We start from the raw sequence: 19,917 nt of genomic DNA, 5'->3' as shown, positions 1-19,917 counted from the left end.
AATATTAAATTTTACTTATATTTATGAGTAGAATAGTCACAAAATTATAAACAATAATTAACTAATCTTTCCACATAGGAAGACGTTACAGTCATGCTATTTAATACGCTACTTCCTTGTAATTTTTTAAATCAGCGACGCAATTCATAAACAAAATGATATCCGCATAAGCATTGAACGTAACGAGAAAGAGATATATATACATATATATATATATATATATATATATATATATAATAATAACTAAATTTCGGCATTCTCATTATTAACACGTCATTATATTAATATTATATTTTATATTATATTGTTTTGAATATATAAATCCTATATTAATATTAATTAGTTAATATTAATTAATATTATTAATATTTATATTGTATATCAAATGTTTTAAATATTTGCCAGTTAATATATCATTACAAGGTTTTTGAATACTTTAAAGATATGTTGTAGACAAGTATAAGTAAGAAGGAAGCGTCAAAATCAGAGGATCGCCACTAGTCCATTCGATCATCAAAATCAAATAATGTACATTGGACCTAGTACTGTACTCGGATAGGTGACCGGCTGAGATAATTTTTTTATTAAGAGTTTAAGTGTTCTTCAAGATATCATTTATATGATACCTTTATCTCCTTTAAAATCGATACCTTAGTTAAAAATATGATATCATTATGTTATCTTTTAGATAGTGTTGTGAAACATCAGCTTTCAGATGTAACCTCTTCAAGAGCTCATTTTGATAACAATTGTCGGGAAGGTATTGCCCGGATACAAGTTGAAGATTTTATTTAATTAATTGAATCAAAGTTAAAAAAATTGGGAATTACTAATCTAGAAAGTTAGATATAAAATTTAACATAAACTTATAGTTTATGTGTCTCTGATGCAAGCTTCTGTGCTGTATCACAATAGCACTCTTACAAAACAGCACAGGTTACAAAATAACTACGGAAGTTATAAACGATTATGCAACTATCCATATTTCGCGATCAAATTATTAAAAAATACGAAAAGAAATTAGTACAAGAAATACATTATGCTAAATATAATTATTTAGATTTGTCTAATCAAAGATTTGAACTAAATTTCTACGTGATACGTTTTTGTAAAACTCTTTTCAGAAATAAGCAAGTGCAGAAATAATAAATTAGTTAACAATCACTAGGATGAAATGATAACAATCACTAGGAAGAAATCTTTTTGCTATGTTGCAAATAATTTGAATTGCAACTCCTTTGAATGTGGTTGATTAAAAACTCGCATGTAGTAGAATGTTTGCAAGTACAATCATTTTTAGTGATAAACAATTATCAGCTTAGATTAAATCCTAATTAACTTAATTGGCGACTTAATTATTACACCAAAATTTGTAGCTTTAACTTATCACTTCTAATCTAATCTTCTGTTAATGGTGTGTAATAAATTAATCGCCAATGAAGTTAATCGATTTAATCCGAAGTCGCCCTATGGCACGAAACGATTATCAATGAGCAAATCGAATTATTTGCATGTGCTGAGTTAATGTCAGTCGACTGTCTACTACACAAAATTATAGATAATTATAAAAATGACGTATCCTGATATGTCGAGCAGATACAGCAATATAAATGCCTCGAATGTTAAGCACAGTGATTAAGAGTTGCGTGTGTAATCTCAGACCCGCATTAAAATAACAATGTACATTGATATAATGAGGGAAAACGCGAAGAAGCTAAAGAAGGGAAGTTGCAACGCATAAATAAAGCTGCATGCATGACACCGTAGTTCATTCTACTTCTGTAACTCGTGAAAATTGTCGTATTAACATTGAATATTTCGTATTGTAGTTTTTAAATATTCCGTGTTCCACTCGACGGTGAGAGTCAATTTATAATTTGTTGATAAAAGCTAATTTTTAGCCATTAAGTCTTTTAACTCCCACGATGATATTATATTTTTTGTATCATATATCACATTATACCATTAAGTGACAATTACCTGTGATCGACCGCACGCACAAACATTAACTTTTGAACATATCCGAGGTAGCGTGTTGCCAAAGTTAAAGTAACTTTTCACCAATTCCATCTGCAAGTCATCGAAGCATAACGTTCTTTCACATAAGTGCAAAAAAGAATATTTTTATAGAGCAACACACTGCAAAATGGCACTCATTTTCTTGATATCGTAGGAAATGCTAATAAATCCTTCTTTATTCGTGTCCTTAAGTAAAAAGACCAACATTATTGCTGCAAAATTTATTATATGTCATATGTAAAAATGTTCAAAACTTATTCCACCATTATTTACTCTCGGTTAATAATAATCAATTTTAAAATTTGCCCGTTGATATAAAGATATGTTTTTTAATCCGCTCCTTTAACATATTTGTAAAATTATAGTCGAGTGTGACTTTGAAACAGATATCCTCATTTATCTAGTGTGGGTCAACTCTTTATCTAAGAGAAATGCAAAGTAATGCAAATGTAATAAACAGACACGCACGCGGATTATGCGCTCGCGATATCTTAAGATATGTTTTGTATTTTGTATTATTACAGTCATTATTGCGCCACACTCTATCAAATGGAAATTTCTAAAGATATTATTTACACAAGTACTTTACAGTATGCATTTAGTATTTAAAGAGAATGCAAAATAGAATCTTAGTAATTATTCCTTAGTTATTGTTTGAAATGATTAGATAATTGGAAAGATTAGTATTATATTTTCACAAGATGAGCTCCAATTGCAATGTTATCAAAATAAATCTATATATATATATATATATATATATGTATATATATAAACAAATGTCCCGACTGACTCATCAACGCCCAACCCAAACTCCTAAACAGAAACATGAAATTCGGCAAGTATATTCCTTCCATGACGTAAGCACTCACTAAGAAGAGATTTTTAGAAATTCGATCCCTAACGGGGTGAAAAGAGGTAAAATGTGTTTTCACGGATTCCTCGACGGGTAACGCCGTCAAGCTTAAACTAGTATAAGATAAGATGACACATATATCTCTGAAAAATAGGGGGGCTTGAGAGGTTAAAACGCATGATAGATATATTTGTGCGTATGCTAGAAAATGTTCACTCAGCTCTTATAACGTCGAAGAAAACTGCCGGAATTTTACACTCATAAAGATGTAATAAATATTTAAGTGTCTATTCAAACTGTTTTTAATAGTACTTAACATAGCACTCAATAATAAACAGAAAAATAATTGTAATTATTAGAAGAAAGAAATATTTTTATGTCTTGAAAGAAAGAAAAGAAAACATTTTGAGTAAAGATTTATAATTAACAAAATAAGTAATCTCCGAAGAAAAACTTGTTATTTCTCAATTAGTTTACATAATTAATAATTATCTCTAGCATATTAAATATATTAATCAAATTTCTATTAGTGTATGTTATTATAGTATAGTAATAAAAATGGGAATAACAATGCAACTCTACATATGTTTTGTCAACCAATGTATTAACTTTATTAATAAATCTGATATTTATTGGTATTTATTGATATTAATTGATATTTATTGATATAAAAACAAAGTCAGATAATTGATAATTGATAATAATCTATATAATAATCTATAATGTTGTGTGTAATCGAAATTATCATTAAGAACGGCACATTCATTGTGTCATACCATTACAAAAAATATATATACATACATATATATAAGATAAGATAACAGCATATATCTCTGAAAAATCAGGGAGTTTAAAATGTTGAAACGGATAAATGTATTTACGCACGTATGATAGAAAATGTTCACTCATCTCTTATAACTGCTGGAAGTTATTAGCGTTTGATAGTACGTATGTGAGTTTCTGTGTTTCATTCAATAGTGTGACAGTGAATTTAAAAAATAATCTTATTATTAAATTTTTTATCCTAGGTATGACGCTTCCATCAACGATATCTCTTTGTGATAATTGATCGAGTGTCTATTAAATATTAATTCATAGATTTATCTATTGATATTAATCTACAGATTCGAGTTTAACAAGGGAGTCAAGTGTTTGAAAATTTATGTACCTTTAATTAACGCGTGCTTGCATTTTTATATTTAAATGTAATTGAGTATTAATAATTGAGTATTAATATTTAAATGTTTATAAAATATATAGATTTGTTTTGTAATCAAAATCTGTAGCTTATATAATATAAATTAATATCTGTATTAGTGCCTAATGTATGTTGAGTTCAAAGATATACCAATTATTTGCGACATAATCTATGCTAACGAACATTGGCAACGGGTCATTCATATTATCATCAATTTTTTTTCTAAATAAATATAACAAAGAATGTTTTTATAGGCGAACTGTGTACAATGGCACTCATAACGGGTTATTGGGGCCTGGATGGGATGATAATTCTTATGACTCTCATGATAACCGCTTACCTCTACATGACACGCAAATTCAAGTATTGGAAGAAGAGAGGCATTTTCCAAATAACACCTACGCCTTTCTTCGGCAATTTCAAAGAGTGTCTATTCCTGAAAAAAGCCCCGGCATATTTCCTAAAAGATATCTATGAAGAAACAAAGGAACCTTATGTGGGCTTCTACGTATTGGACAAACCTTTCTTGCTGATACGCGATCGAGAAATCGTCAAGAACGTTTTAGTGAAAGATTTCAATTACTTCTCCGACCGATACATATCGGCGGATCCGAACGATCGTATAGGCTATGCAAATCTCTTCTTTATAAGAAATCCAACCTGGAAGGCGATAAGAACGAAACTGACGCCATTCTTCACGTCTGGCAAAATGAAGAAAATGTTCGACTTAATGTTAGTATGCGTAAAGAATTTAGATGAACATCTAGACTCACTAAATTTGGAAGGTAAGTGTTGAATAATTCATATACTTGAACATAAAGTATAAGGAATTTAAAGTTTTAATATTATAAAATTGTATATTAAACTGCATATAATAATAAAAACTGATAATTAAAAATTATATTTAGAGAGTCATGATCGATTGTAATAAACAATTAAGTAAATGTGCTAATATACGGTCGAGCTTGTTAATTTATTTATAAGTTAAATTGTAACGTCACTAAAACCAATTCGAACTTTATTGAAAAATTGGAGATAGTATTCAATGTGGGAGCAAAATGTAATGATCACTGTAGAGAATTAATTCATTTTATGACGATAAAAACATGGGAATTAGTGTAAGATATTCATAAATAAAAGAATTAAATTAGTAACATTGATGGCAGGTAACGGAAAGACGATAGAAGTAAGAGATCTAACCGCCAGATTTGCCACGGACATAATCGGCAGCACCGCATACGGGCTCGACGTGAATTCGTTCAAAGATCCGGACGCAGAATTCCGCAAATACGGCAAAATGATATTTCAATATGACGTTATCCGCGGCTTTGAGATGCTCGCGATATTTTTCCTTCCAACTATAGTCCGTTTGGCACGAATAAAGATGTTCGGCAAAGAGCCAACTGACTTTCTGCGTAAAGTGTTTTGGGAGACGCTCACTCAGCGCATGAAATCTGGCATAAAGAGGAACGATCTCATCGATATCCTTATCGAACTCAAAAATAGTAACAGTGATCAGGATCTTAAAGATTTCTGTAAGTGAACTAAAATTAACTTTGTCTATGTAAACATTTTTTTACTTTACATTATACTTAATAAAGACGAAATAGAGATGTGGAATGTAATGGCTAATAATAAATTAGATCAACTAACAGATTAATAATACTAATAATAAAGTTAATTGTAGCAAGTATAATAAGAGTCTTTAATAATCTATCGGATAAAAATAAATTTCAGCATTCGATGGCGATGATCTCTTGGCACAAGCAGCTAGTTTCTTTTCAGCTGGTTTTGAAACTTCTTCAACGACTACGGCCTTTGCGTTGTATGAACTCGCGGTGCAACCCGAGATTCAAAACACTCTGCGAAAAGAACTTCTCGAGGCACTCGAGAAATCCAATGGAAAAATCACATACGACATGGTATGTGCAATTATCATCCGCCATTTCCCTCTTCTAATTTTTTTATCTTCATAAATTATTTTTAGCAATATATTCTTTAATATAATCTTATATTTATATAATTTATGCAAGAAAAAATAATTTTAAGTCACAGAAAATAAACTTAAAATTAAAATAAAGTCTTAAAGTTTGATTATTTGTAATTAAAATTTAAATAAAAAATTATTTTTATAACATTTTTATAACATTTTTTATTAACAGGCATGGTCATTACCATATCTCGATATGGTAGTCTCAGAAACTTTGAGAATGTACCCGCCATTGGGATACCTAAATCGTGTGGCTAATCAAACTTATAAAATGCCGGAGTACAATCTCGTAATTGAGAAGGGTACACCGGTTTACATCTCGATGCTTGGCCTACACTATGATCCGGAATATTTCCCCAATCCCAATAAATTCGATCCAGAGCGATTTAACGAGGAGAACAAACGTAACAGACCGCCATGCGTTTATTTCCCATTCGGAGAAGGCCCACATGCATGTATAGGTAAGAAAATCGACTATAATATAATCTTTATATGTATTACGATATTAATATCTATATATTTCTTCACTTATTCTTTGTTAAAATAATATAGAATATTATATTATTATATATTTTGTAGGCAATCGCTTCGGACTTTTGCAAGCAAAGTTAACACTGCTTATGGTCTTGAGTAAATACGAGGTAACACCGTGCGAGAAAACTTCGATACCAGTGGAAATTGATCCAAAAGGAGCCATGACAGTGCCGCTAAACGGTGTAATATATCTTAATTTCCGAAAAATTAATAATGCTATTTAAATCATGACAAAATGCTTCTTTAGACGAAAGGTATGTACTATCATTTTTTCGGAAGGACGCAAGCAGCATTTTGATAAGAATTCTGTGAACAAATGTAAAAATTAATAGAAATAAATACATATAAATAAGTTGTACTTACTATGAATATTCTGTTTTTTTTTTACGTTTTAAATTAATGTTTAATATTAATTAATGTACGATATTAATAGCGAATACTGGAAATTAATAACTCGGATTGTATCTTAAAGCAAAGCATTATCTAAGTTTTCTCATTTAAATTGTAATTACAAATATAAAATTATAAATATCAAATAGAGCAGGCAACGGAGACTTAGTTTTAACTTTAAACTTATATTTTGCAATGTAAAAATGTTGCATTTATGTTTATTGCACCATAAATCGATAGCACACTAGGAAATTGATTAATTATCCAGTAATTCTTAACAACTGCGTTTAACAATTTATCTACATTTTTATTTATAATATAAAAATTAAAATTTTTTTCGTTTTAAATGTTTTCCTCATGGTATGTGTTATATTTCAAAAATTTTTATATAGCGAGAAATCATATCTTGTTAAAAATAACTCATTTTTGTCCTATAAAGGGAGACAAGCGATTGCTAGCTCATGTTCAGAAGAGTGAGAAATGAGTACGCCCAGTTATTACAACATGATGATTGCGCAGTATACCTTCAGGCTTTAAGAACATTACATATATATATATATATATATATATATATATATATATATATCTTGCGTCAAAGCAGTACTACATATAACTAGCGATAATTTTTGTGAACTTATCTTTGGGCTTTATGTTATCTTCATGCATACAACATCAATACACTCAGTGATTATTGATGTTTGTAATAAAGATATAGTAATTAATTTAAATAATACCTTCGTCATTGAACTGGAGTGCGCTAAAATACGCTCGATCCTACTGCCATATATTATATTACTTGAATGTTTCTGTTCTCAAATAATAGATCAATTATTTTGAAGAAAGAAGACGAGGGTTCAACGCCATTACAATTTGGAAAAAGAACTTGAATGTCTCAAAAATCGTGTTTTATAATATAAATTCGTGTTTTTATTTAACATATATGTATTATTATGTGTTTTAATTAAACGTTATCTAAATAATTTAAATTCGGTTTTTAAATCATAATTTAAATAATATTTTAAATACACCGCTGCGCTTTATTATCATATAAATTATTGATTTTACTGTTTACACATAGAAAAAGTTTTGACTACAATTCAGTAATACTTAATTCTCCAGTTTTTATTGTCTATGTTTTAAAATCAGATAATTTTGTCGCATTCAACACGTTTTCTTACATAGAAATAGAGTAGAATCGAAAATTAATTTAGTATAAAAATTAAATATAAAAATTCAATTCGTAACTAATACGAGTCTAAAGCATGGTAGCAACGAATTTATAATATGAATTCTTAACATATTTTACTAATTTTTGTAGCGTAAACGGTCATCTATGGCTATTTTTATACACCAGCAAGTATTAATAGGTCTGTCCTTTAGCTACATGTTCTTAATTCTTTTTATTATACGCATTAGGTCTCGGAACCTTCGAATGAAAGGTAGATACGGATTGTCGATCGATAAAGAAACTTACTATGACATGAGCTTCAGTTTTTCGACACTGGGTAAATCACCCCACGTGGCACACGTGCCACGTGCCACGTGCTCGTTTTTGGGTTAACAAGTATCGCAACCAACTTACAATTAGCCAAAATAATAGAGACTATCCTATAATTTTAAATTTTTTTAGATTGAATGGGCACGAATTTATCTGAAATAATATTAAAATCCTAGATATTGGAAAATCCTACATTTAAAAAAGTATCTCTAAATTATTTTACAAAATATTAGAATTAACCTACAAAAGGACACATTAGATATGCCTTTGTAATGATTGATTATTATTCACCGAGAGACTGTTGAGAGACTTCCATATAACTGACATCTTCTATTTGTTTTTATTTATTTTCTTGTTTTATTTATTGACAAACTTCTTTCCTTTATACATATTACTTCATGATATTGGTTGGTACCATTTTTACCTTGTAATCGAGGCTAAACCTTCAGTCGTTGCGCTGATCTTAGACAGAAAGCGTTGTCTCGTATCAAACTCAAACACTAGTGATTGTTGACTGTTAGGTAAGTAGATTACATTATCCCATACCACCTAAGAATTACTATTTATTAGAGTTAATTCCTTTGACATGATTTTTTATTTATAAAAGGCAGCAGTCAATACCACTGGTTGATTTTGTTAACAAACTTCGCGTCGTGACCACTGATTTAAAGTACACGTCATTTTCATTTTATTTTGACGATTTTAAGATTATAACCGAATTTTAATTTTTAACATTAAACATTACTAAATTTATATAAAAACAATATAAGAGGATAGGGCTATATAGCGAACAAAGCTGGGAACACGTGTTTAAAATATGTATTATATAAATTAGTAAACTGAGAAACAAACACGTTTTGATTTTCGATCATCTTCAGTGCGCAATATACGGATAAGAATTATTCCAACGGAAAATCGCAAATTGATGACAATTGCAAAATTCCAACGGAAAAAGGATTAATATCTCGCATTATAAGAAAAAATTGTGCCGATAAATTACATGTGTACTATGTGACCTTATTGAGAGGCACTTAGAGGCTATTTCCGCCTTAATTTAACAATTGTCATTAACTTGCACTTTTTCGTTGGAAAAATTCTCATCCCTGTATTGCGCACTGAAGGTGATCGTATTGTTGATAGTCGAAACATCTGTTTGTTGATGTCTCAGTATATAAAAATTTATAATACGTATTTGAAGCACGTATATTTAACATTGTTTTAAATTTTAATTGTTACATTGAAGAGAGTCGGAAACATAAATCTGTAATTTGTACTTATGTTTGTATTAAAGTTAATTTTTCTATTTTATATAATCTCGTTTTGACAACGGCGTTTTGCTCTTATTTGCCTTAAGTTCGGAATTTGATTGTATATGTAAAGACTGTATTTTTTTTTTGTCCAATTTTTATGTATATTTACTTTACGCTCGTCGGATAGCTTAAGATTAATTAATTTACCTACCATCGCCTCGCTGAAGACGGTTCAAAGTAGAGCCGAAACGCATTGCACAATTTGTATTAAATTTGTATTAAATTGTCAATTAAATAGCAATTGCTTTATACTTCTAGAGTTCCCAAAATGGAACTTTTTCTTAAATACCGATTAATTATTATTTTCTAAGTTAGTGATAATTCTCTTCATTATTCTAAAATATTAAAATATAACATTCTCTATTTTTATACAAATGTAAGAAATATATTTTTATAGAGAAGCTGCGAAATGGCGTTCATGACGAACTACTGGATCCTAGATGGCATAATAATTTTAACAATTCTCATTATAATCTACTTTCTCATGACTCGCAATTTTAACTACTGGGAAAATCGAGGCGTTCTGGAAATAACACCAACAATTTTCAACGGTAATTTTGGCGAATGTTTAAATCGAGAGAAAGCCCCGTCATCCTTCCTAAAAGAACTCTACGATCGAGCGAAGGATAATAGTAAACCTTATATAGGTTTCTACATTTCTGGCGTACCCTTCTTGTTGCTTCGCAATCGCGAAATCATTAATCACGTCTTGATAACTGACTTTCATTATTTCCACGATCGGTACTCTTCGGCTGATCCAAAGGATCGTATTGGTTACGCTAATCTTTTCTTCATCAAAAATCCAACTTGGATGAAATTAAAAACAAAATTGATGCCATTTTTTAATAACAGCACACTGGAGAAAATGTTTGATCTGATGCTAGTATGCGGGAAGCATTTAGATAAATATCTTGATTCGCTGAAATTGGATGGTAAGTTGGAGGGGTCTATTGAACAATTCGTGAAATTAGAAAATTTAGAAAGAAGGAAAAGATTGTGACTATAATCACAATTATCTGTAAAATTTTTGTGATGTTAAAATAATTTATGTTATTCTACGCACGAAGATGTTCGCCCGTGATAATAAAAATGCGAAAATGAGTATAATATTTCTACAACAAATTTAATCAACTGATGACATTGATTTGCCCGCAGGTAATGGACAAATAACAGACGTAATGGATGTAAGTTCAAAATTAACCGTGGATGTGATCTGGAGCACTGCTTATGGACTCGACGTAAACACGTTCGAAGATCCTTTCAGCAAACTTGGCAAAATAATGTTAAACGATAAATATAACCGTGGCTATGAGATGCTCCACATGCTCTTCCTTCCACGTGTAACCAGTATGGGTAAACTAAAAGTGTTCCAAAAAGAGACGACCGTATTTCTGCGTCAAATTTTCTGGCAGACAATGACGAGGCGCATGAAATCTGGCGAGAAGAGAAACGATCTCATCGATATTCTGATCGAGCTCAAAAAGAACAGTAGTTATGAAGAAAGGATTGAAGACTTTAGTAAGCGAAATAATTAAGTTTATATATAAGTATAAATAAAGATGTGTATATAACATAACGGCTTTACAATGACAAAATCAGAGTAACCATCAAGTCCGATCAATAATCATGATAATTAAATTTAATCGCGGCAGGTATCAAAAGCCTTCAAAACTCTAAAGATGCATTAAATTTCAGCATTCGATGACGATGATCTCTTGGCACAAGCAGCTAGTTTCTTCTTATTTGGTTTTGAAACCTGCTCAACAACTACGGCCTTCGCGTTGTATCAACTCGCAGTTCAACCTGAGATTCAAAAAACTCTGCGAAAAGAACTTCTCAAAGCACTCAAGAAATCCAATGGAAAAATTACGTACGACATGGTACGTGACTATCATCCACTATTTTCCTCTCGTAAATTTTTTATCTTTATAAATTAGTTTTAGTAATATATATTTTTTAATATAATTTTATACATATTTATGATTTATAAAATGCAAAGAAAATATATTTTAAGTCAGAGAAAGTGAACTGTGAAAGTGAAAGTGAAAAATTAAGAGAAAATCTTAAAATTTGACTATGTGCAATTCTAATTTAAATACAAAATTATTTTTATGCATTGTTTATTATTACCAGATACAAACGTCATTACCGTATCTCGATATGGTGGTATCAGAAACTTTGAGAATGTATCCGCCATTGGGGTTCCTAAATCGCATGGCTACGAAAAATTATAAAGTGCCAAAGTACGATCTCGTAATTGAGGAAGGTACACCGGTTTACATCTCGATACTTGGCCTACACTATGATGCAGAATATTTCCCCAATCCCGATATATTCGATCCGGAGCGATTTAAAAAAAGGAACAAACGTAAGAGACCGTCAGGCGTCTATTTACCATTTGGAGAAGGCTCACATGAGTGTATAGGTAAGAGAAAATAAATTTTAATATAAAATATAAGCTTTTTATATATTAAGATAATAATATACATTTGTTCAGTTCTTCTTCGTTAAAATATTTTGGAATATTATACTGTTATATGTTTTGTAGGTCGACGCTTCGGGCTTATACAAATAAAGTTAACACTGCTTATGATCTTGAGCAAATACGAAGTGGAATCGTGCGCGAAAACTTCGGTAAAAATTGATCCAAGAGAACCGATGTCATTGCCATTAAACGGTGTATTATATCTCAATGTCCGAAAACTTAATACTAATGCTATTTAAAACTTGACGGAATACTTTTTTAGACGAAGTATATGTATTATTATCTTTTTATGGACTCAAGCAGCGTTTTGATAAGAAATCTGTGATCGAATGTAAAAATTAATAGAAATAAATATGTTGTGCTAGATATTCTATTCTTTGCGCTCTAAAATAATTTATAAAATCAACCAATGTACGATATTAATAACAAACACCGGAAATTAATAACTCGGATTGTATCCCAAAGCAAAGATTGTCTAAGTTTCTCAATTGAATTGCAAGTACAGGTCCTAAATTCTTTTTATTATATGGATTAGGTCTCGGAACCTTCGAATGAAGGGTAGATACGGATTTTCGATCGATAAAGAAACTTGCTGTGACATAAGCTTCACCTTTTCGACACTGGGGTGTTTAAAATCACCCCACGTGGCCCACGTGCACGTTCTTGGGTTAAGGAGCATCGCAACCAACTCACAAGGAAACCTCGAGAACCCTCAAATTCTGATTTTAATGAAACTTTCCATACATATAGAGAAGGTAAGAAGATGAATTTAGAAATCTTCTGGTGCGGCCTAAAAACGCTTTAAAGAGTGAAAGCACGAAAAATATTTGAAATATAAAAAAATATTTTACACAAAAGTTATATGGTAAAAACGCTATTCAACAATTAAATAATAATATTTTGAAAAAATAATTTAAAAAAGAAGTTTATTAAAAATTAAAAAATATTTTTTTTTGAATGTAGAGTTTTATTAAAATCAGAATTTACAGTTTCGCGAAATATTTTCGTTAGCCAAAATATTAGACTATTATTTTAAATTAACTATCCTTGTAGTTTTAAAACATAGATCAAATGGACACAAATTTATCTGAGATAATAATAATATTAAAATCATATATATTAAAAAATTTTACATTAAAAAAAGTATCTCTGAAATGTTTTACATTAAAAGACAAAATAATAGCAATAACCTACAAGAGGACACATTAGGTGTGTCATTGTAATGATTATTCACCGAGAGACTTCCATATAACTAACATTTTCTATTTGTTCTTATTTATTTTCTTGTTTTATTTATTGACAAGCATTTTTCTTTTATACATATACTTCATAATATTGAAGTTGGTACCATTTTCACCTTGTAATCGAGGCTAAACCTTCAGTCGTTGCGCTGATCTTAGACAGAAAGCATTGTCTCGTATCGAACTCAAACACTAGTGATTGTTGACTGTAAGTAGATTACACATTATCACATAACACCCTAAGAATTAATATTTATTAGTTAATTCCTTCGATCTTTTTTTTATTTATAAGGCTGCAATTTGTATTAAATTATTAATTAAATGTTAACTCACGCTACATAACATTAACTTACGCACAACTAACTGAGTTAGATTCTCAAGTCTATATTTTTTTGTTACTCGTTAATATTCTTAGAATCAGATACGTAGTTGAAACACATGGAAACTAAATCAAATTCCGCGGAAAATTAAATTACAAATATCGCGTTAACAAAACAGAACTTTAAAAGAACTAGAATCAAACAATCATGTTACAACAGATGTCTAGAAAGCATGATTTGTGTCTTTGTTAAATAACAATTGCCTATATTTCTAGAGTTCCCAAAAGCCTTTTTTTCTTAATGTCTTAAATACCGATTAATCATTATATTTTAAGTTAGTGATACTAATATCTCTTCAATCTCCTAAAATATTAAAATATAACGTCCTCTATTTTTATACAAATGTAAGAAAAATATTTTTATAGAGAAGCTGCGAAATGGCATTCATGACGGACTATTGGATCCTAGATGGCACAATAATTGTAACAATTCTCATTATAAGCTATTACTTTCTCATGACTGGCAATTTTAAATACTGGGAAAAACGAGGCGTTCTGGAAATAACACCAACAATTTTCGACGGTAATTTTAAGGAATGCTTAAATCGAGAGAAAGCTCCGTCATACTTTCTAAAGGAACTCTACGATCGAGCGAAGGATAATAGTAAACCTTATATAGGTTTCTACATTTCTGACGTACCCTTCTTGTTGCTACGCAATCGCGAAATCATTAATCACGTCTTGATAACAGACTTTCATTATTTCTGCGATCGGTACTCTTCGGCCGATCCAAAGGATCGTGTTGGTTACGCCAATCTCTTCTTCATCAAAAATCCAAGTTGGATGAAATTAAAAACGAAATTGATGCCATTTTTTAATAACAGTACACTGGAGAAAATGTTTGCTCTGATGCTAGAATGCGGGAAGCATTTAAATAAATATATTGACTCACTGAAATTGCATGGTAAGTCCGAGGATTCTATTGAACAAGTCGTGAAATTAGACAATTTAGAAAGGAGGAAAAGATTGTGACTATAATCACAATCATCTGTAAAATGTTTGTGGTGTTAAAACAATTTATGTTGTTCTACGCATAAAGATGTTTGCCCGTGATAATAAAAATGCGAATATCAGTATAATATCTACAAGCTAAACAGATTTAATCAACTGATGACATTGCCGGCAGGTAATGGACAAATAATAGATGTAATGGATGTAAGTTCAAAATTAAACATGGATGTAATCTGGAGCACTGCTTATGGACTCGATGCGAACATGTTCAAAGATCCAAATTTCAGCAAACTGGGCAAAATAATGTTAAAAGATAAATATAACCGCGGCTATAAGATGCTCCACATGTTCTTTCTTCCACATGCAACTAGTATGGGTAAACTAAAAGTGTTTCAAAACGAGACCACCGATCTTCTACGTAAAATTTTCTGGCATACAATGACGAGGCGCATGAAATCTGGCGAGAAGAGAAACGATCTCATCGATATACTGATCGAGCTCAAGAGGAACAGTAGTTATGAAGAAAGGATTGAAGACTTTAGTAAGTGAAATAATTACGTTTACTTTATTTATACTTATATATAAGTTTTTATATAAGTATAAATAAAGATGTGTAACATAACGGCTTACGATGACAAAATCAGAGTAACCGTCAAAAGTCCGATCAATAATCATGATAATCAAATTTAATCGCGGCAGGTATCAAAAGCCTTCAAAACTCTAAAGATGTATTAAATTTCAGCATTCGATGACGATGATCTATTGGCACAAGCAGCTAGTTTTTTCTTATTTGGTTTTGAAACCTGCTCAACGACTACGGCCTTCGCGTTGTATCAACTCGCGGTTCAACCTGAGATTCAAAAAACTCTGCGAAAAGAACTTCTCAAAGCACTCGAGAAATCTAATGGAAAAATTACATATGACATGGTATGTGACTATCATCCACTATTTTCCTCTCATAAATTTTTCACTTTTATGAATTATTTTTAGTAATATATATTTTTTAATATAATTTTATACATATTTATGATTTATAATGCAAAGAAAATATATTTTAAGTCAGAGAAAGTGAACTAAAAATTAAGAGAAAACCTTAAAATTTGACTATGTGCAATTCTAATTTAAATACAAAATTATTTTTATGCATTGTTTATTATTACCAGATACAAACGTCATTACCGTATCTCGATATGGTGATCTCAGAAACTTTGAGACTGTACCCGCCATTGGGGTTCCTAAATCGCATGGCTACGAAAAATTATAAAGTGCCGGAGTACGATTTTGTAATTGAGAAGGGTACACCGGTTTACATCTCGATACTTGGCCTACACTATGATCCGGAATATTTCCCCAGTCCTAATATATTCGATCCGGAGCGATTTAACGAGGAGAATAAACGTAACAGACCGTCATGCGTCTATTTCCCATTCGGAGAAGGCCCACATGAGTGTATAGGTAAGAAAATAAATTTTAATATACAATATAATAAGCTGTAAATGAGAGCTGACGCTGTTGTTTAAGCGATAATTACAGAGTTTTTAATATGTAGTATATAAATAATTTGACAAACGTTTCGGTCACATAATTGGACTCTCTCCAGTGTATACAATTAAGAATGCAGTTGGAACCGTAGTCCATAGCAGTAATATAACATGTGCAGAAAGTATAGATGCCGGTTTCCAAACAACGTGACCGTTGCCTTAATTTCAGAACAAAAGAGACAAGTGAATTTTATTTAGTCAATGTTCAAGAAAGTGAATTAATTTATAATTAGTCATAATCATAGATTTAAAATATTGCACAGTATTACCTGACAGTCAAATCAATTGAAATCTACATCTCTTATTACTGTATTTTATATTCAAGAGAGATTTAACCTTTATTTATTTATAATAAATTTTAATATAAGCTTTTTATATATTAAGATAAAAGTATACAGTTCTTCAGTTCTTCTTCGTTAAAATAATATAGAATATTATATTGTTATATGTTTTGTAGGTCGACGCTTCGGGCTTTTACAAATAAAGTTAACACTGCTTATAATCTTGAGCAAATATGAAGTGAAATCGTGCGAGAAAACTTCTGTAAAAATTGATCCAAAAGAACCCATGACATTGCCGTTAAACGGTATATTATACCTCAATGTCCGAAAAATTAATACCAATGCTATTTAAAACTTGACGGAATACTTTTTTAGACGAAAAGTATGTACTTTTATCATTTTAAGGATTTAAGCAGCGTTTTCGTAAGAAATCTGTAATCAAATGTAAAAATTAATAAAAATAAATATGTTGTGCTGGATATTCTGTTCTCTTTTCGCTCTAAAATAATTTTTAAAATTAACCAATGTACGATATTAATAACGAACACTGGAAATTAATAACTCGGATCGTATTTCAAAGCAAAAATTCTCTAAGTTTTTCATTTGAATTGCAAGTACAGGTGCTAAATTCTTTTTATTATATGGATTAAGTTTCGGAACCTTCGAATGAAAGATAGATACGGTTTTTCAATCGATAAAGAAACTGAATCGATAAAGACTTACTGTGACATAAGCTTCAGCTTTTTCGAAACTGGGGTGTTTAAAATCACCCCACGTGGCCCACGTGCACGTTCTTGGGTTAAGGAGCATCGCAACTAACTTGCAAGGAAATCTCGAGAACCCTCAAAATTCTGATTTTAATTAAACTTTCCACACATATAGAGGAGGTAAAGACATAAATTTAGAAATCTTCCGTTGTGGACTAAAAATGCTTAAAGTAAAACCACCTCTCATATATAAAGAGCGGCAGTTTGCTTTTCTTGATATATCTCGAAAAGTATTCATGATATTAACAAATGTTTCGGTAAATGTTTAGTATAACGCTCTCCCCTTCGATTTTCTTACAACTTTGTAAAATTGTTTATTTCTGTGTGTAAAAAACATTCTGAGAAGGAAAATCGTCGCTCAGGTCTCGTTTTTTTTTAAATTTAATTTCAAAGTTTTGATGTCGGTAAGGTAGGAAAATGATTATTTACGTTTTTTAAATACTGCGCAACTTTATTTGTTACTATATTCACAATTAAGGGGATGTTGGAGCCGTAGCCGAACTCAATCAGCATCGATAAAGAAGTGCTCACCGACTATATCTGTCCTTGTATAGACAAAGATATAGACAAGGATAGCACGCTACATTGCACGCACACATACGCACGATGCACATCGACATTATACTTTTATATTACGCTTCCAAATCTTGATTTGGAGGGTTTATCGATGTTTTTCTTGTTGTGCAATTCGGGGGAACTTGTTTTCGCGTTCGTACCAATGGTATATCTCTTATATGAAATACATCTTGTGACGAGCTGACAGCTCGCCGCAACTCGAGACGCCATATTGGGATAAAAGTAGGATAAGGAAATCTGTACTTCCGTAATTTTTTCTTGTTTTCTATATAAAATCGGAGTTCCCCCGAATCATTAATGTATGTACTGCAATTCTGGAGAAGGATTTTTAATTCTGTCAAATTAATACGACGCTACGTGCCGACAAAAAATGCCGGTAAAACAGACGGCTCCAGCATCCCCTTAAGTTGTCCGCATACTCATTAACGGTGCCATTTAGGTTAAAATTTTATGGTTGTGAAATACTGTACGTGAATGATAAATGAAAACTGTACCAAAATTTATAAATTGATAAATTGATAAATTGTGATTTTCGTTAAAGCACTGCACACACACACACGTGTGTATGCCCTGCTTTATAGAAGTTGTGATTTTTGTTAAAGCAGGGCACACACACACGTGTGTATGTCCTGCTTTATAGAAGTTGTGATTTTCGTTAAAGCAAGGCACAAACACACGTGAGTATGCCCTGCTTTATAGAAGTTGTGATTTTTGTTAAAGCAGAGCACAAACACACGTGTGTATCCCCTGCTTTATAGAAGTTGTGATTTTCGTTAAAGCAGGGCACACACACACGTGTGTATGTCCTGCTTTATAGAAGTTGTGATTTTCGTTAAAGCAGGGCACAAACACACGTGTGTATGCCCTGCTTTATAGAAGTTGTGATTTTCGTTAAAGCAGGGCACGCACACACACGTGTGTATGCCCTATTTTATAGAAGTTGTAATTTTCGTTAAAGCAGGGCACACACACACACACACACACACGTATGTATGCCTTGCTTTATAGAAGTTGTGATTTTCGTTAAAACAGGGCACACACGTGTGTATCCACTGCTTTATAAAAGTTATGATTTTCGCTCGGATTTTTGTTAAAGCAGGGCACACACATGTTTTAAGCAGATATTTTGTATTTAATTAGCAGACAGTTGTCACGTGACCTTCAAATGAAGTTGCGCAGTACTTTAAAAACGTAATTATCATTTTCCTACCTTACCGACATCAAAACTTTGAAATTAAATTTAAAAAAAACGAGACCTGAGCGACAATTTTCCTTCTCAGAATGTTTTTTACACACAGAAATAAACAATTTTACAAAGTTTTAAGAAAATCGGAAAGGAGAGCGTTATACTAAACATTTACCAATGTTTCATATGAAAGTTATATGGTAAAAACTTTATTCAACTCTATTCAACATATAACAACATTATTTAATAACAATTTAGAAAAATAATTTATAAAATAATTTTATTAAAAATTAAAATTTTTTGCATGGAGAGTTTTATTAAAATCAGAATTTACAGTTTTGCGAATAAGTTCCCTTGTTTGCCAAAATATTAGAGACTACCCTCTAGCTTTAAAAGTTTAAAACATATTAGATTAAATGGGGAAAAATTTGACTGAGATAACATTAACATCCCAGATAAATTCGACATGTACCGAGATATATTTGCTCTGTCTTTGATTAATCGTAGATTCGTTGCCTAAGTAAAAAAAAAAATTCTGACTTACCAATTAACCCGATGCGCAACAGGCGGAGTTATTCATGTAGCTACGATACTGTAACATACAAACATAAAATTCAAATTAAAGAAGCGTTAAAAATGATCAATATTTCAAAAGATAATTCTTACGTGCCTTTAATTTGTCTTTCAATAAAAATATTTACTAATACAATTATCTATT

The 19,917-nt window shown here is 30.9% G+C and overlaps 3 protein-coding genes and 1 long non-coding RNA gene across 9 annotated transcripts in view; 3 read left to right on the top strand and 1 right to left on the bottom strand.

The window, feature by feature from the left end:
* Positions 1-19,917, bottom strand: part of LOC139814702 (uncharacterized) — a 40,424-nt gene that overhangs the window by 19,900 nt on the left and 607 nt on the right. Inside the window, exon 2 of the long non-coding RNA XR_011732523.1 lies at positions 19,744-19,791. This is a non-coding gene — a long non-coding RNA (uncharacterized lncRNA). The remainder of the gene's footprint in view (positions 1-19,743; positions 19,792-19,917) is intronic.
* LOC139814264 (cytochrome P450 6k1-like) lies at positions 1,711-7,570 on the top strand. Of its 4 annotated transcripts, XM_071780396.1 has the most exons (7): positions 3,765-3,900; positions 4,325-4,855; positions 5,237-5,605; positions 5,808-5,992; positions 6,233-6,521; positions 6,640-6,848; positions 7,424-7,570. In XM_071780396.1, exons 2-6 carry the CDS (start codon positions 4,339-4,341, stop codon positions 6,816-6,818), a joined length of 1,539 nt encoding a protein of 512 aa, XP_071636497.1. In that variant the 5' UTR covers positions 3,765-3,900; positions 4,325-4,338; the 3' UTR covers positions 6,819-6,848; positions 7,424-7,570. The 4 variants fall into 4 exon arrangements, with proteins under 4 accessions (XP_071636499.1, XP_071636498.1, XP_071636497.1 ...); XM_071780398.1 differs by lacking the exons at positions 3,765-3,900; positions 7,424-7,570 and adding an exon at positions 1,711-1,858 and having other exon boundaries at positions 6,640-6,952; XM_071780397.1 differs by lacking the exon at positions 7,424-7,570 and having other exon boundaries at positions 3,692-3,816; positions 6,640-6,952.
* On the top strand, positions 8,136-12,645 carry LOC139814268 (cytochrome P450 6k1-like). Of its 2 annotated transcripts, XM_071780405.1 has the most exons (6): positions 8,136-9,003; positions 10,190-10,724; positions 10,948-11,310; positions 11,488-11,672; positions 11,926-12,217; positions 12,341-12,645. In XM_071780405.1, the coding sequence occupies exons 2-6, from the start codon at positions 10,202-10,204 to the stop codon at positions 12,514-12,516; spliced, it is 1,539 nt and encodes a 512-aa protein (XP_071636506.1). In that variant the 5' UTR covers positions 8,136-9,003; positions 10,190-10,201; the 3' UTR covers positions 12,517-12,645. The 2 variants fall into 2 exon arrangements, with proteins under 2 accessions (XP_071636506.1, XP_071636505.1); XM_071780404.1 differs by having other exon boundaries at positions 8,136-10,724.
* Positions 12,836-17,143, top strand: LOC139814266 (cytochrome P450 6k1-like). 2 transcript variants are annotated; one of them, XM_071780402.1, is made up of 7 exons: positions 12,836-13,032; positions 13,660-13,726; positions 14,264-14,801; positions 15,024-15,389; positions 15,591-15,775; positions 16,012-16,303; positions 16,847-17,143. In XM_071780402.1, the coding sequence occupies exons 3-7, from the start codon at positions 14,276-14,278 to the stop codon at positions 17,020-17,022; spliced, it is 1,545 nt and encodes a 514-aa protein (XP_071636503.1). In that variant the 5' UTR covers positions 12,836-13,032; positions 13,660-13,726; positions 14,264-14,275; the 3' UTR covers positions 17,023-17,143. The 2 variants fall into 2 exon arrangements, with proteins under 2 accessions (XP_071636503.1, XP_071636504.1); XM_071780403.1 differs by having other exon boundaries at positions 12,836-13,726.

The sequence above is a fragment of the Temnothorax longispinosus genome, chromosome 6, assembly GCF_030848805.1.
Source record: "Temnothorax longispinosus isolate EJ_2023e chromosome 6, Tlon_JGU_v1, whole genome shotgun sequence".
NCBI classification, from domain to species: domain Eukaryota; kingdom Metazoa; phylum Arthropoda; class Insecta; order Hymenoptera; family Formicidae; genus Temnothorax; species Temnothorax longispinosus.
Note: the sequence above shows the minus strand (reverse complement) of the source record. Positions and strands in the feature narration are given on the sequence as shown.